Source organism: Dasypus novemcinctus, chromosome 8, assembly GCF_030445035.2.
Source record: "Dasypus novemcinctus isolate mDasNov1 chromosome 8, mDasNov1.1.hap2, whole genome shotgun sequence".
NCBI classification, from domain to species: Eukaryota; Metazoa; Chordata; class Mammalia; order Cingulata; family Dasypodidae; genus Dasypus; species Dasypus novemcinctus.
This window is the reverse complement of record NC_080680.1, coordinates 18,921,609-18,937,929: the sequence shown is the minus strand read 5'-3', so window position 1 is coordinate 18,937,929 and position 16,321 is coordinate 18,921,609. Positions and strand designations below refer to the sequence as shown.

General features: G+C 61.1%; 1 protein-coding gene across 1 annotated transcript; it reads right to left on the bottom strand.

The window, feature by feature from the left end:
• Nucleotides 1-346: 346 nt before the first annotated feature.
• Nucleotides 347-10,018, bottom strand: LOC101435973 (ral guanine nucleotide dissociation stimulator-like). Its single transcript, XM_071216520.1, has 15 exons — nt 9,894-10,018; nt 8,948-9,141; nt 7,832-8,631; nt 7,310-7,525; nt 6,924-7,024; nt 6,352-6,436; nt 5,148-5,225; nt 4,584-4,697; nt 4,196-4,228; nt 3,730-3,851; nt 3,450-3,550; nt 2,940-3,067; nt 2,518-2,730; nt 1,094-1,208; nt 347-597 (listed from the first exon to the last, which is right to left on the bottom strand). Exons 1-15 carry the CDS (start codon nt 10,016-10,018, stop codon nt 347-349), a joined length of 2,676 nt encoding a protein of 891 aa, XP_071072621.1.
• Between the last annotated feature and the right edge of the window lie 6,303 nt (nt 10,019-16,321).

Below are 16,321 nucleotides of genomic sequence, written 5' to 3'. Positions count from 1 at the left end.
GATTGAGCACTGCGAGAGCCTGTATCTCATTTCGATTAACACAGGAAATGCAAAAACCAAACTCAACTCCCAGGCTATAGTGGAAACAAGAATTTCATAATAAAACCTTCACATCGAACATCTACTAAGGACAAAGGTAGCTATTGCCCCTCCCCTTTAGATCGATAGTCTCTGTTGCTGTTGATTCTCAAGTCAGTTCTTTGATAATCTCGCGCAGATCCTCCCTCCGACTAGCCATGTTTCCAGCGGCAGGACAGGCCCAGGGGTGTGAGTGGAGTCTGGGGGTGGCCCAGACTGGCTGCTGGGGAGGGAAGCGCCTGCCTGGCCTGGCCCACGGTGGTTGGGGTCAGCAGAACGACTTGGCCAGGTGGACCTGGAAGGGAAGGGGGCCCTGAGGCTGGGGGGGGTGGCGCTGGGACCAGTTACAGTTTCCCCTTTCGAACCTGGGTCCCTTCTGCCGACTCCCCCGAAGGGCTGAGAGAGCTCGCTCCTTGACCTCAGCATCCAGGGGCGTGGTCTTCCTCAGGAGAAGAAACCGATAATCGGGCGAGGGCGCCATAGCGTAATACACGTTGGCGCCGTCCGGGATCTGCAGCGCTGGGAGGGTGGGGCAGAGGGGTGGTCAGCCGTGCTCCGGGGCACGGACGAACCCCACCCTCTGTGTCCCCATGAGAGCAGGCCTCACCCGGGCACCCGACTTCCCCAGTCCAACTCCAGGACCACAGAGGAGCCTCCTGAAGGACACCCTGAACGACCAGGGAAGGCTCTGCAGAGGCACAGCTGAAAGCGGGGGACCCTTGTTCCAAAAGCGACTCTGACTCCCACTGCCAGCCTCAGAGTGGAGCTGCCACGAGGTCGTCTCCTCCCCCAAGCACCCCTGCTGCCTTCCCTGCTGGGGATCAAGGCGCTAAAACTGGCCTTATCCAACCCAGCGCACGCCCCTGAGCCCAGCGCTCACCGGGACCAGACTGCCGAGCCCGCCGAGGGCAGCCCTGCACGGGGCCTCCTGAGCAGGGCCTCGCACCTTCGGCCCGGGGCCGTGCTGCCCCTGCCCACCCCTGCGCCCCCGCCCTCTCCACTCGCCCCGACTCACTGCCATCTCCTGAGAGGATCTGCACCAGCTGGTAGTCTGCGGGCTGCTCCCCAGCCAGCTCGTGCTCTTCCAGGGCCCTGCCGATCACAGCTGGAGCCCTGTCTTGGTCGGTCACCTGTGGTGGGTCAACGACAGGCCTCAGGGCCTGGGTCCTGGAGCCTGCTCCCCACAGTGCAGCTGCCAGAGACCCCGAGGAGGCCCCTCTGCTCGGGGCTGGATCTACAGGGGCCTCCCTGTCTTCTCTTGCTCCCCTGGGGACACTCCACGCAGTGCGGCCTCTTTTCCAGTCATTCCTCACCCCATCTCCTACAAGAACCTGCACCTCTGTCTTGAGGGTTGTTTCCAAGGGAGGGTCCAAATCCCCTGCCCTGCAGGCTGAACCCCGTTCCCTGGCTCCTTGGCCTGCACAACTGCTAGGGGCTCCCAGAGCCCTGGGACAAGGGGTGGCCTCGCAGCAGAGGGTGGGGACTGTGGAGTGACCTCGGGGCCTCTCTCTGTCCCTCCTCCCTCCCCATCACAGGAGAGGGCTTGCCCTCGGGGAGGGCCCCTGCCCTGCCCCTGCCCCTCCAGGAGGCCTCCACATAGCAGTGAACCCCCAGGCAGAACACACACGTCCAGTCCAAGCCCAGATGTCCGAGAGGAGGCTGGAAGGCACCCTACGGCCCCGCAGGATGCCCTGGGCTCCAGGAGGCAGCTGTGCTCAGCAAGGTCTAGACCGCAGCTGCCTTGAGCACGAGGGCCCGGGTGCAGGCAGGGCTCAGGCCAAGGCTCACTCAGTGACAGCTTAGAACCAGCACGCCAGCTCCTGGCCACAAGAGAAGCGCAGCCCGTTCCTCTGGACACCACAACAGCGCTGCAGCCTCTGGGCTGTGGGGCAGAGGTGGCTCCATCTGCACATCCATCCGGGATCTGGGCCCTGCTCACGCCTTCATGGCCACCGACTTGGGGCAGACCCCATCTTCCCCTCTGGGTCACGGCAGCAGCCCCTCACTGGCCGGTGTCTCCACACACGGCTGCACCATCCACTCTGAGGCAAAAGCTCTCCTGCTGGCCCTGCTCTGCTCTGACCCTTCAGGGGCTCCTGAGAAAGTCGCGCTTTGTCTGGCAGCTCCAGGGCCTGATGGGACCCGGCTCCCAACGCCTCTCTGACCCCAGCCCTTCCCCTGACCCCTGCTCCTTCAGCCCTGACCTCCTGGCTGCTCCTTGGCCCGCCAAGCACACGCCTCCTCGGGCCTGCCTGTGTCCACCATCCTGAGCCCTGACCACCATCGCACACACGCTCTTCCTGCCCCTGGACGTGGCCTTCTGTCCTTCCCCAGCCACTGGCAAGTCTGCTCCAGAGTGGCAGGCAGGGACCATGGCACCACTCAGATGCCCACGGCCTGAGCCACCGTGGCCCGGGGTCAGGTGCTCGCCTGGCTCACCAGGATGCTCTGGACCTTGTGGCCGCTGTCCTTGGCCAGGGCGACATGGACAAAGCAGCGGTCGCCCACGTGCCATTTGTAGCACGGCCGTGAGTCACGGCGCTTTCGGCTGGTTCGGTTGGCCCTGGCTTGGATGGAGGAAGAGGACATTTCTCCCAATGCTGACGTGACGGTGGAGCCGATCCGAGACGATGCAGAGGTCGGCTGCCCCACCTGTGGGGGAAGGGAGGTCAACAGAAGGCCGGGAGCCTCGGGGCAGCCTGGACTGCTGGCGAAACTCCGGGAGGCTCTAGAAGGTCTGGACGAGCCAATGGGGCTCCACCCCTCGTGGACACGGGGAGGGCCCCGCAGGCACTGGAGGGGCGGCAGGAGGGCGAGGTCCCCCAGGAACCAGGGGTGGGCAGTCACCTTCGCTTCCTGACCGTCCTAGGCCTCTGGGACGTGGTCCAGGTGGATTTCCACCGCAGAGCCAGAGGAGCCAGCCACATGCGGGTGAGGAGAATCCGCGGCATCCCCGCCGCTGAGGTCAGCACCACCCTGGAGCTGGACGCTGGAGAGGGCGGTGCTGCAGCTGCTGGACTCAGCGTCGGGGCCCTGGCGGCTGGACGGAGGCTCAGCTCACCTCGGGGGCCTCCCCTGGCATGCCTCCTCACCTCTGCCCTGCTAAATCTGCACACGGCTAAGTCCTAGGTCCATCAAGAGGAGGCAGCGGGGCCCCGACTGCCCCAGAGCTCACGCAGCACCACCCCGTTGCCCAGAGGAGGAAACAGGCCCAGGGATGGGGCGACTCTCCCAGCCCCAGGGCTGGTCAGGAGTGGAGCTGGGATCCCGGCGCTCAGTGGCAGGCAGGCCCCCCCCCAGCCCACACTCAGCCTGGAGCTCCCCTGAGCCCTGGCCAGCCCACCTTTGCCTGCCCCACAAGGGGAACTCACTCTCCGCTCCAAGGCTCGCTGCCTTCCAGGAGCGGTGTTGGGCCTGGAGGCTCTCACTGGCCGACTCGGGTGGCGGCTCCCACTCACGAGACAGGAGGAGGCTACAGGACAGGGGGCAGCCGTCAGGCTCCCGGGAGCCCCAGCTCGGGCTCCCTCCCGGGGTCCGCACAGCAGTTGGCATCCGCATGCCCCGGCCGCCTCGGGCAGCAGGGCCTATGTGGGCCCAGGAGCCAGCAGGGCGCTCCCGCCCCCACTGGGGCCTGATGCCCCCCGGCCTCACCTGTCCTTCTGGCCGAGCTGCTCCACGGCCTCAAACCAGGCCCCGAAGCGTCCGTCGGGCAGAAGGCAGTCGTAGCAGCAGTGCACCTGCAGCTTCTGCAGCTCGACCACCAGCTGGTATTCCTGGGGTCAGTGGAGAAGGAGGCACTGCCGAGGCCCGGGTGGGCATGCCCGGTGGGCCGGGGCCCGTGGGCTGGTTTGGCCCCTGGGTTCCCCAGCCCTCCCCTGCCTTCCGGGCTCTACCTGCCCTCAGGGCTGAGCTCACACAGCTCCTCCTCCAGGAAGCTGACCTTCCACCGGGTGAACCCCCACCCTCCCGAGGGAGGCGTCGGCCCTGTCTTTTCTCCTCCAACTCCCCAGCAGTCTTCCAGGAAGCTGCCTGCAGCCCGGGGGTGCCCTGCCAGGAGGCTCTCTCTTCCAGCCCCCACCCCGAACCCCACCCCGCACTGCTGGCCACAGCTGCTCACCTTCCTCCTTTTCTCAAAATTCACCATGGTCCCCTGGAAGGCAGAGAGGCCACATCCATCACCAGGGGGTCCCCAGCCATTGCCCTGCCCATCGCCCCTGAGCCCTTGTCGCGCAGCACGACTGTGAGTTCCACAGGCACAGGGCAGCTCAGACTGGGCATGGACACAGGCAGGCTTGTGGGCGCAGGAGTGGGGCCACCAGGGGAGCCCAAGGGCATGCCCGGCCCAGCCTCTGACCACAGTGGAGAGATGCCCCAGGACCAGCCTGCACTCACTCTGCTGCTACACATCCACGGCACCCAGCTCCAGGGCACCCGGGAGGCTCTCGGGAGATGCGCTTGGGGCTTGGCAGGACCTCTCCTCCCAAGCCTCAAGGACCCTTTCCCACATGGCCCCGGGCCTCCGGCTCACTCAAATCCAGAAACTCCTGCGTGGCAGAGTCCACAATCAAAAACCGAGTGAGGAATGTCCCCAGCCATGGGACAGTGGCCTGGATGGCACCCTGTGGCGTGGAGTGGGTGGGGATGAGCGCAGGTGCTTGGGGACCCCCGACACTCTGCCCTGACCACCCCACAGGCTCAGACTCCTAGGACCACCCGGCATCACCCTGGCCTACGCTCGGGCACCCAGCTGTCACCACGAAGTTCCCCACCCAGCCTCCAAGGACCCCAAACTCCCCTGCAGTCACCTCCCAGCACCGGCGTTTCTTCCATCACAAGCCCACACCCCGCCCCACCCAGTCCCCCAGCCTTGGCTCTTCCAGGCTCTTGCTCTGACTTGATGCCACTAGTCCCCGAGGATTCCCTCGGCTCCCGGCCCTCAAGCTTCCAGGGGAACAGACATGGAAGGGAGGCTCCCTGGGCTCAGATGCCCAGGAGGGATGGCTGGGAGGAGGGCCCCACCCTGACTTGGAGGCCACCCGCCCTGGCCTCCTGGCAGGAGCCACCCCCACCCCCTCCTGCTGCTGCTGCTGCTGCTTCTGGGCTCTGTTGGGGTTCACGCCCAGGGTGGCAAACTCGGGGTTCCCCTCCTGTCAGGATTGAGCAGCTCGGGATCAGTGAGGCCCTCTGTCCCTCCCCATTGTCCCTGGGGCCTTGGGCCCCTGGACCAAGTGGGCAGGTGGAAATCTGCTGCCACCACGTGCCAGAGGTGCCCTGGGGTCCTGGTGCAAGCAACCTGGCCTCCCTGAGCCTGTTTGGACATCTGGGACATGATCACAAAGACCTGACTCCTTCTTGGGAGTCCAGAGGTCTCAGGGGTGCACGCCAGTGGCACAGACGCTCTGGCCATCCCGCTCTCCTGCTCAGAGTCCCGGGAACGCTCAGCCACGTTCCTTTGCTCCTGTCAACCCCGCCAGCTGGCCGTGAGGGCGGCGCCGCGCTGGATGCTCATGCTTCCATTCCAACGGAGGCCCAAAGAAGGATGCGCTTGGGGCGCGGAGGACAGGCGGCTCCCTCCGGCCGGAGGCCTCGTCTGTGCTGATGTTGCCCCACAACCTGCCACTGCCAACAGCTGTCCGCTTCTCCTGGCCTCTGCGCGTGGATGTGCGAGGGGCCTCGTGTCGTCCCAGCCGTGGAGCTGGAGGATGGGGTGTCCCGGGAGGCCTAGTTGAGCAGATCCTGCCTGCCCCGGCCCACACGACTGAAAACCCAAAGGCTGCCTGTGGCCCGCACACAGGCGCCCCCTCCCGGGGGTCCACTCAGCATGTTCTGCCTGCAGGGGCACCCCTTCCTCCAGCTGCACAGCTGGACCTTGCAGTAGTACTGGACAACTGGAAGTTGTGCTGCGTCCTCTAGGTGGAAGCATCTAGTTTTAGTCAGAAAGGACACACCGTGGTTTCCCATCTCCCAAAGACTTCTCCTAGCTCTCTGACACAAGCCATTTGTAATGAAGCGCAGGTCTGAGACCCCCACGTGGATGGAGACTTCTCATCCTGCTGGTTCATCATCTCCTCCTGGAACATCCCAGCCCCCCCACCACGTCTGAGCACCAACCCTGGCCTATGGCCCGGCAGCTGCCCCCCACCTGCCCACGAACCAGGCAGATCCCTCTTCATCTTCCTCCAGAAGAGGTCTGACTGGATGTTTGCAAAGAAACACCCAGGGAAACACTCACAAGCCCCCCTCCTGAGCCCTGGCCCCCTGCCTGCTCTTCACCTGGGAGATCAACTCGCTGCCCAGGGAGGTGTTGATCTCAGTGGAGACAATCCCAGACAGTGTCTGAAAGAGGCGGAAGCTGGCCCTGGGGGAGGGCAAGAAGGAAGGAGAAAGGTGGGAGTGGGTAGGAGCGTCCAGGGGACAACCCACTGCATTATAGCCCGGTCCTGGGACCCAGACTGCCTGGGTGGGTGGTGCTGAAACTGGGCAGCTCCGAGCACTGCAGGACAGCGTGGGCTTGGGAGCTGAGCTCTCAGGCGGGCACAGCAGGGACCCCCACTCCTAGTTCACGAGCGGCTGGTGTTGATACGGGGAGCTGTCCCCTGGACAGAGCGGGCTGCTGACCAGCACACCCTGGACGTGCTCATCTGGCTCGATTCTGTGCCTGAACGCGGACGGCACCAATGTTGATGCACAACAGCTGACCTCAAGTCCTGGCGAGACCTGGAGCCCAGCCCACCCGGCCCCTGCCCGGATCCCACTGCCTCCAGGTGCCCTGCAGGGCAATGCCCAGACTCCCACGGGGCCACTGGTCCCCCCCCCCAGCGTCCCCTGGAGAGAAGCCCGCCCACCTGGAAACTTCCGCCCATGTCTTCCTGGGACGGCCAATCGCGTGGCTTTTGAGAGCAGAGAGGATGGCGTGGCCTGAGGAGAAGTTGCGGAGGGTTCGGCACTCGTGGGGAGGGAGAAAGAATGCGCCGTGAGGGGTGGCCTGAGCGTGCCCTGCTCCCGCTCCAGCCCCCTCGGCTGACCTCCCCCTCTGGATGAGAGACCCCCACGGAGCCCCTGAGGGCGAGCCAGGGCCCCAGAGCGGGACCCCCATGCTCCACCTGAGGAAGAGCCTGGGGGGACGTGAGGAGGAAGGAGGGCTGTGCTCCAGGCAGGACAGGGCCCTGAGGCCAAGAGCCCACCAGCGCACAGGGGTGTCCAGGAGTCCAGAGAGGGCCCCGGCACGCACCCTGGCCACCTCGATCCAGTGCTCCACCACCCTGGCCCTGTCTGCGGCCTTCATGCTGCGGTCCCCGAGGCAGGTGGCCACGACGCAGTCGGCCACGCGGTTGAACTGGCTGATGACGATGCGCACGGTGGGCGCCACGTGCTCCTTGCCCTTCTGGTGGCGCTGGGACCAGATGGAGCCCAGGCAGTGGTGGGGCACCACCTTCTTGAACAGCTCCTCGGGAGGAGGGCAAGTCAGCCGGCCACGCCCGCCCCCCGCTCAGATCCCGCGGGCCCTCAGGACCCTGGCCGGGGTCATCGTCACAGCAGTGCGTGTGGCAGGGACAGCTAGTGTCCTAGGTCTCCTCTCCAGAGGCCCAAGTGCGGGCCTGGGCTCAAGAAACTCGCCCAGGGAACAAGGCTGGCAGTGGACCAGGGCTTGGACCCACATCCCAGGATTCGGCATCAGGGTGGGGAAGGCTGGGGCGGCAGGTCCTGGGAGGAAGTCCCCCCCAGCTCCACCCTGCCGAGCCCAGCTGCTCACCGCATCCATGAGCGACAGCTGCTCTGCCACCAGCTCAGGAGGGAAAGCCAGGAGCTCAGGCTTCTGCTCACGCAGACCATCCCCGCAGGTCCCGGGCCAGGGGCAGGAAGGCTGTGGGGGGGCAGCCCGTCCTGCTGCTGAGCTGAGCTCTGGCCGTGGCTCAGGGGCTGCTGTCAGCCTTGCCTCCCCCTCGAGAGCCGTTGCTCCTGAAGGTGCCTGAACCGGCTGGAGCTCCAGAGTGGGCACTGGAGCGACCAGTGCAGGCGGCACTGGAGGTGGCGGTGGGACTGCCTCCCCCTCGCCAACTGCTGGTGCGGATGGGGCTGCCCCTGCAGACGGGGCCGGCTCTGCCTCCGTAGGGGGAACTGGCGCTAGCCCCACAGGTGGCAGTGGAGGTGGCCCCGAGGCATCTTGCAGCTCGAAAGCCGGCGCTTCTGCTGCTGGAGGAGCAGGCTCTCCCTCGAGAGCGGGCAGTGCCGATCCATGGAGCGGTGGCGAGGCAGGTGGAGCTGGACTTGCCCCCGGCTCTGCAGCTCCTGCTCCTGACGGTGCTGCAGCTGCCCGCGGCTCCTGAGCAGCTGCTCCGGCTGACCAGCTCGGATGATCTAGCTCCAGGGAGGGCACGGGCCCCATCTCTGTGGGGGGCAGCTGTGGGGGTGCTGAAGCCACCTGCAGCTCAGGAGCTGGCGCCACGGCGTGGAATGCGTCAGGCTCTATTTGCATGGCAGGCGCTGGCGCCACCTCACTAGCTGGCAGTCCGGGTGGTGATGGAGCCGACTCTGGCTCTGGACCTGTGTCAGCTGCAGGGGCTGGAAGTGGAGCTGGTGGGCGCACTGGAGGCATCGGTAACTCTGGAGCTGACAAAGGAGCTGGACGAGAGGCAGTTTCCCCACCGTGAATGGCTCCGAGTGTCATTCCGAAACAGAGAAGATCCCACTACCTCTAGGGGAAGATCCTGCCCAGGAAAGTGCTCCCCGCCTGCAGGTTCCCAGGGGACATGTCTGGGGCTCCGCCTTGCTTGCAGCCCAAGGGCAGCCTCTGCTGGCTCCTGCCTCTGCGGTGCAATACCGGCCCCTGGCCCACAAGCTCACGTGCCCCACCCCGAGGCCCCCTCACTCTCCGGCTCTGCCTCCGTGGGCTCCGGGTGTCTCATCTGGTCAAGCAGAAGCGCGACACGGCACTGCGGGCCAGAGCCCAGAAGGTGCTCCTGGGCATGGGCCGCCAGCAGCTGGAGGCAAGGAGAGTCCGGAGGCTGCAGGAAGTCCTCCCAGTACTGATCCATCCGGGTGCCCAGCAGGAAGCAGAGGGTGCTGAGGGCAGGGGGGGCAGCACGGTCAGATGCCAGCCTTGCCCTCCACGCTGCCCCCAGGGACCCTCCCACTCAACACAAAGTCCATGACGACAGCAAGGGCTCTGACTGGCCTGGCCACAACCTGGTGCTGACACACAGTAGGAGCTTCAGCAACGGGTGAGTGCAGAGGGGCAGGGCCCGTCCTCCCGCCCCAGGACCTCGTGGCCCCCACCCAGGAGCATCTGCCCGAGAAGCTGCCTCATCTTCCGCCTGGTGTCCTGTGTGTCTCCCCTTCTCACGGACACTGCCCCCCCCCCCGCCCCGACGGGGACACAGCCATCCCCACCACCCCTGCAGGAGGCAGACAGGACTGAAGCCCCCGGCAGATTGGCAGCAGGCTGCTCACCACCTCCCATCGGGGGTCTGCGTGAGGTGGTGTTTGGGGGCCTGGGGGCTGGGAGGGGGCGGAGGACGGGTGGGCTTCTCTCAGGAATGAGCCCCCGGGCCTCCTGTGCAGACAGTGCCCCAGGACTCCACCTCAGCTTCCTTACTCCTTGGCAAGGGGAGGGGGAAGCCCTCTGGACTCAGCCTTCCAGGGGACAGAGGACACGTGGCCCCAGACCCTGCCCAGTCCTACCCTACCACCCACCACCCGACTCCCCACAATGGGGTCTGGGCACGAGAGCCTCTCACCTTCACCCAAAGTGCACCTACGTTTTCATGTCAAGGTGTCCACGAGGCTCGCCCCTCCCACCGAGGTCACCTCCATACCTAGGGGAGACCGTGAGGCTGTCACAGCTGCTTGCTGAGTGTCCCTCTTGCTGAAGGTGGCTCGGCCCATTGCCGGCGGCCCCCCCTCCAAAGGCACGCAGAAGGCAGGATCTTTGGTCTGCCATGTCCGCTGCATGAAGCCAGGTGCCGAAGTGAGCGCGTGCACCGAGCAGACACGTGCCGGCTACCAGGGGAAGGGTGAGCCCTCAGCGGCACCTCCTCAGACCTGGGATGAGCCTGGAGACCCCTGGCAGCCCACAGGGATCCCTGCTCTGACCACACCGAGGTCGGAGGCACAAAAGGGCTCGCAGGCCTCCCTGAGAAATGGGAAAACTGGGTCTGAAGGGGGCGAGGCCGAGAGCCTCTTCCCTGGGCAGAGGGAAGCCCTGCCCAGGAGCAGCCCTGCACCTCCAGCCGCCCTGTCCGGGAGCCAGGCTCGGGACAGCCCTTCCCATGGACCCTCCCAGTCTCTCCTACAATCAACCCTCAGGGCTGGTCCTCAGGGCGCCCCCTTCCCAAGGAGGAAACTGAGGCCAGCGGGGGCAGTGGTGTTTCTGAGACGCCCAGCGCGTGGGAGGCACAGCAGCCCAGGGGGCGGGTGGGGGCAGCGCTCACCGGTGGAACAGCCAGTCCAGGACCTGCTCGGTGGAGGCGAACACGCGGTAGGTCCCCAGAAAGGTGCGGACGTAGCCGAGGTCGCCCTCCTGCAAGGCGGGCGCCAGGTGCTCCGCCAGGGCCTCCCAGCGGCCTGCCTGGACTGTGCGCACGGTGCAGCTCTCCCCCCTCGCGAGAACCCCCTCGTTCTTCCTCTGGGGTGGGACAGAGGGGGCAGGGTGGTCAGACACAGCGCCTGGACCCAGCTGGGCGGGGCCAGGGCCCACCTGCTGCCCCGAGCCCTGAACGACGTCCTGTGAGGGGCCGTGCGGGCCCTAGTGGAGAAAGGTCCTCGGCCTTCACACTGAACCCCAGGGGAGCCAACACCTGAAAGGTGAGGCCCCTGGCCTGAAAGGGCGGGTGCCTGGAGGGTCCTTGGGGGAGAAAGACCCCTGCAGGGCCGAGGGTCTGAGCAGACCCTGGGGAACTGCAGACCCTCCTGGTCAGGAGACAACCTTCTGGACTGCACTGTCCTGGGGCCAGAGGAACAAAGGGATGCCGTTGGCCACCCCGACCCCACATCAGGACAAGGAAGGGAAACGCCAGGGCCAGGGCCAGGGGCTGCAGGGACACTTCCCCCAAAGATAGCCAGTGGTCCCCCACCGCTGCCCCTCTGCGGGGTCAGCTGGCCCTGGCTGGAAAAAGGGAGGTCTGCGTTTCCTCTGCCCGGCCGGCCCTTCCCTGGAGCCTCTGCCGGGGCTGGGAGGGCCCCTGCCTGGGGGCCTGCGGGTGGTGTCCAGAGCAGCAGAGCCAGCAGGGCCCCGGGACAGGACCTTCAGCTCCAGCAGCCCCGAAGGCCGAAAGGCTGCTCTGAGCCGCCAGCCTCCTGGAATCCTGGGCAGCCGAGGCAGGCCCAGCTCCTACCCAGGAAGGTCAAGGGGGCGCTTATGGGAGACGGCAAGAACTCTCTTCAGCAGGAGAGCTGGATGGCTCAGAGCAGATGGGCAAGGACAATCATGGAGATGCTGCCGGGGACTTGGGACCGAGGAGGGGACTCGCAAACACAGTAGCACGACGTGTACATGTCTGCGGTGTGCCCACCGTCCAGCCGGCCCTGACAGGAATTCTGCGCTAAAGACCCTCTCCCGCCCCTCTCCACGAGTGCAGTGACCTTCCCCCGTCTGTGGCGTGGCTGGGTGGTGGGTGACTGGTGGGGCCCCAGGTTCCTCGGGAAGCAGGATATGGGGCCACTCGGGTGGGAAAGCCCTGAAGAGCGCGCAGGGGGGGTCAGGGTGGAACATGGCCCCGGGGTGCTCCCCGGCTGCCTCGGGCCCCCCCCTCGGCGCCTGCTCTCACCTGGAACCAGCGCAGGCCCTGGCCGGGGCCCCGATGGGCCATCACCTTCCTTAGAGAGACTGTGTAGACGAGCCCCTCCTCCAGCTCCTCGCCCACCACCTGCATGGAGCTCTGCGAACACGGTGCCCGGCGGCCGGGCCAAGGGGCGTCAGCGAGGCGCCTGTCCTCCCCTGCAGGGGAAGCTGGCCCTCCATCGGGCCGGGACCCAGGGCAGGCCCAGGTGGGCTCTGCCTTCCCCTGAGCCCAGTGGAGAGAACAGGGGAACTCGAGGCTCAGGAAAGACACGGTCCACATGGATGTCCCCAAGCTGCCTCTTCCCACCCCCACCCATGACCTGGCAGGGGACAGGGAAGGCCCTCCAGGTCCCCAACCCTGATGGCCACTCCTGCCCGAGGTGGTCCCCCTGTCCACACCCCCACACACTGGGAAAAGGATGGACGTGGGGCTGCCCAGGAGGAGCACAGCGGTGGCCTATGCTGAACTGGTTCCCCTGGGCCACCCCATGTCACCTCTGGGTGCCTCCTGGGTGCTGATGGCCAGTGGCTCCGTGGCTGAGGCCTGAGCCAATGTCGGAAGCGATGGCAATGGGATTCATTCCCGCTTTGGTTGAGGCTGGAGCCTTGGGGTCGCGCAACACAGCAGGGGAACATGTTGCTCTCGAGCGTCTCCTGCCAAGTGAGCTGGGAAGGGGCTGCCTGTGGAATCTGGGTGCCTGGTTACCAGGGTTCCAAGTTCTGTCACTGAGGAAGTGAGGTCACCTCCTTAGGTCATTTCCCCTGGGCCCTTCAACTGTCAGAACCCCGCCAAAGTCCCTCTGCACGGCTGTCTGTCCATCCCCTCTCCTGGATTGCCTTGTTCCCTGGCCGTTCTGCCAACACGTCCCCCCCACAGCTCCCTGGGAAGGCTGCGGGTGGCTCGGGCCCCAGCTCGGGGGAGACTCAGCTGGGTTCAGAGCCCGCTGTGCCGTCCTTTCTGTTTTGGGGAGCCCAGGTTAGTCACTGGGGCCCACCCCCAGTCTCCTCGCCACACAGCGGGATCCATTCTTGCATCGGCTTCCCGGGACAGCGTCACGTCCATGGGAGGGGGCGGACACTGTGAGCCCCGGAGTCTGGTTTCACACGGAGCGAATGCACACACTCAGACACGGGAGAAGCAGGACGGGGATGGATGGAACCCCGAGTCCAACTCCACACACGGCTGGGGGAGGGCCGTGTGGTCTGCGGAGACCCACTTGCGCTCCTGGGTTGCTGTCTCCTGGGCTGCTGTCTCCATCTGACCCGTGACAAGGTGCAAATGAGACCAAAGTCAGACATGGCGGCTGTGCCACCAATCCTGCCCAGAGGCTTCCCATTGCCTTGATTATTTCTAACTCTAACTTGTCGACTTAAGAATTGCAGATAGAAGCAATCATTTAAAAAGAAAAAGCAAGCACAATTGAATAAAACTGTGCAACTCTCATTTAAATGGACTGGCTATGTAGAAATTGTTTTTTATCGATCAGTATGTTACACGGTCTATTTGGTTCGTCATGACACAATCCTGTGGCATTGGCCCTTTTGTGTCTGGCCGGCTTCACTTAAAAGAATCTCCTCCAGGGTTATTCATGTTGTCTTCTTTACAATTCATTTCTTCTTACTGCTGCCTAACTTTCCCTTGGGTGAGTTCACCAGCTTGTTTTTCCACTCATCCATCGATGGACACCTGGGTTGTTTCCAACTTCTGGCAATCATGAAGAATGCCACTGCGAAAGTCGACGTGCAGATGTCTGTTCGTGTCACTGCTCTCGGTTCTTCTGGCTATAGACCCAGTGGTGGTACTGCAGGGTCACATGGTGAGTCTATTTTCAACTTCTTGAGGGACTGCCAAATATTCCTCCACAGTGGCTGGGCCATTCTGCATTGCCACCAGCCAACCGAGAAGAAGTGTTCCTATCTCTCCACAGCCTCTCCAGCACTTGGAGTTCTCTGTCTTTTGGAATAGTGGCCATTCTGATAGGTGTGAAATGATAAGTCCTTGTGGGTTTTGATTTGCATTGCCCTAATCAGAAGAGATCTTGAGCATTTTTTCCATGTGTTTTTTTTGCCATTTGTATTTCTTCTTTGGATAAATGTCTACGCAAGTCTGTTGCTCATTTTTAAATTGGATTGTTTCTCCTTTTATTGTTGAGATGTAAATGTCTCATTATAGATCCTGGATATGAGACCCTTATCAGACATGTGATTTCCAAATATCTTCCCCTATTGAGTCACCTGCCTTTTCACCCTTTTGAGAAAGTCCTGTGAGGTGCAAAAGTGTTTAATTTTGCAGAGGTCCCTTTTATCTTTTTTTTTTCTCTTGTGGCCTGCACTTTGGGCGTAAGGTCACAGAAACCACCACCTACTACAAGGTCTTGAAGATGCTTCCCTATGTTTTCTTCTAGGTCTTTCGTATCTGCTTTTATATCTAGGTCTTTGATCCATTTTCAATTGATTCTTGTGTAGGGAGTGAGATAGGGTCCTCTTTCATTCTTTTGGTCATAGATATCCAGTTCCCCCAGCACCATTCATCGAAGAACCCATTAACACAGCCTTGGTAGGTTTGTCAAAAATCAGTTGACAGTAGAGGTGAGGGTGTTTTTCTGGATTCTCAATTCTATTCCACCGACAGATGTGCCTATCTTTATGCCGCTACCTTCCTGTTTTGACCACTGTAGCTTTGTAATTCTCTGAAGGCCAGGCAGTGAAACTGCTCACACGTCGCTCTTCTTTTTCAGAATGCTTTTGGCTATGTGGATGCACTTTCCCTTCCAAATGAATTTGGTAATGGCCTTTTCTGATTCTGTAAAATGGCTGTTGGAATTTTGGTTGGTACTGCATTGAATCTATAAATCGGTTTGGGGTAGATTGACATCTTCATGATATTTATTCTTCCAGTCCGTGAGCACATCATGGCTGTGGGTTTTCCACCTATGCCCATTATCATATTCAGGAATTTTCCTTCTCTTCCTATTGTTTGAAGTTTGTATCTGAAAAAGGATGCTGGATTTTGTCAAATGCCTTTTCTGCATCGATTGAGATGATGATGTGTTTTTCCTCTTGGATTGATTTCCTTATGTTGAACCAGACTTTTGTTACAGGAATAAATCCCACTTGGCCGTGATGTATAAGTCTTTTGATACACTCTTGGATTCTATTGGCAAGTATTTTGTCGAGAGTTTTTTGCGTTGATGTTCATTCGAGGGATAGGTCTCTAATTTTCTTTCCTTGTGGTATCTTTACCTGGCTTTGGTATTAGGCTTACGTTGGCTTCATCAACTGTCTTGGGTCATTTTCCCTCCCCTTCAATTGTTGGGAAGAGTCTAAACAGGATTGGTGTTCATTCTTTTCTAAATGCTTGGTATAATTTACCTGTGAAGCCATCTGGCTCTGGACTACTCTTGGCTGGGAGACTTGGGATGATGGATTCAATCTCTTTCACTGGGATGGTCTGTTAAGATATTCGGTTTCTCATAGCGTCAGTGTAGGTTGTCGGTGCGTTGCTAGGAATTTGTCCGTTTCATCCAGGTTGTCTACTTTGTTGGCATGCAGCTTCTCATAATATCCTCTTGTGATCCTTTTCATTTCTATGGGGTCAATCACAACGTCCCCTCTTTCATTCATTTCTGATTCCAATGATTTGCATCTTCTCTCTTTTGTTTTTGGTTAGTCTGGCTAGGGGTTTGTCTCAAAGAACCAGCTTTAGGTTTTGTTGATTTGCTCTATTGTTTGTGGTGGTTGTTCTCAATTTCATTTATTTCTGCTCTCATCTTTATTTCTTTCTTTCCTCCTGCTTGTTTCGGGATTGGCTTGCTCTTCTCCTCTTAGTTTCTCTAGTCGTTTTCAGTTCAATCTTTGCATTTACCTCTTTCTTTGTTTTTCATGTCGGCATTGAAGGCTCTAATTTTCCCTCCCAAGATTGCTTTTGCTGTATCCCCTATGTTTTGATAAGTTGTGTTCTCATATTTCTTTGTCTCAAAAGATCGACTGACTTCACTGGTGATTTCTTCTTGAACCCACTGATTATGTAAGGATGTGTTCTTCGGCGTCCACACCTTGGCAAATTTACTTTGGTCCTGTTTGTGACTGGTTTCCACTTTCATTCCATTTTGATCTCAGAAGGTGCTTTGATTCATTTCAATCTTTCTCTATTGATCGAGAGCTGCATTGTGCCCTAATGTGGTCTCTCCTGGAAAAAGATCCATGGGCACTTGAGAAGAATGCAGAACCCACTGAGTTGGGATGCAGCCTTCTGTAGATGTCTGTTAGGTCTCAATTGTTGATCATGCCATTCAACTTCTCCCATTCCTTGTTGCTCTTCAGTCTAATTGTTCTATCTCATGATATGAGTGGGGTGTTGAAGTCTCCAACGATCCTTGTAGAGATGTCTATTTCTCCCTTGAGTTTGGCCAGAGTTTGTCCTGTGTATTTTGGGCTACACTGGTTAGCTACATAGATACTTAC

Excerpts from the sequence above, each read along its gene's own strand:
- LOC101435973 (XM_071216520.1), bottom strand. The coding sequence starts at position 10,018 with ATGGCAGACCAAAGATCCTGCCTTCTGCGTGCCTTTGGAGGGGGGGCC. Across the intron at positions 7,526-7,831 it reads AGCTGTCGCTCATGGATGCG|GAGCTGTTCAAGAAGGTGGT; the intron begins GTGAGCAGCTGG and ends CCTCCTCCCGAG. Across the intron at positions 7,025-7,309 it reads ACTGGATCGAGGTGGCCAGG|TGCCGAACCCTCCGCAACTT; the intron begins GTGCGTGCCGGG and ends CCTCCCCACGAG.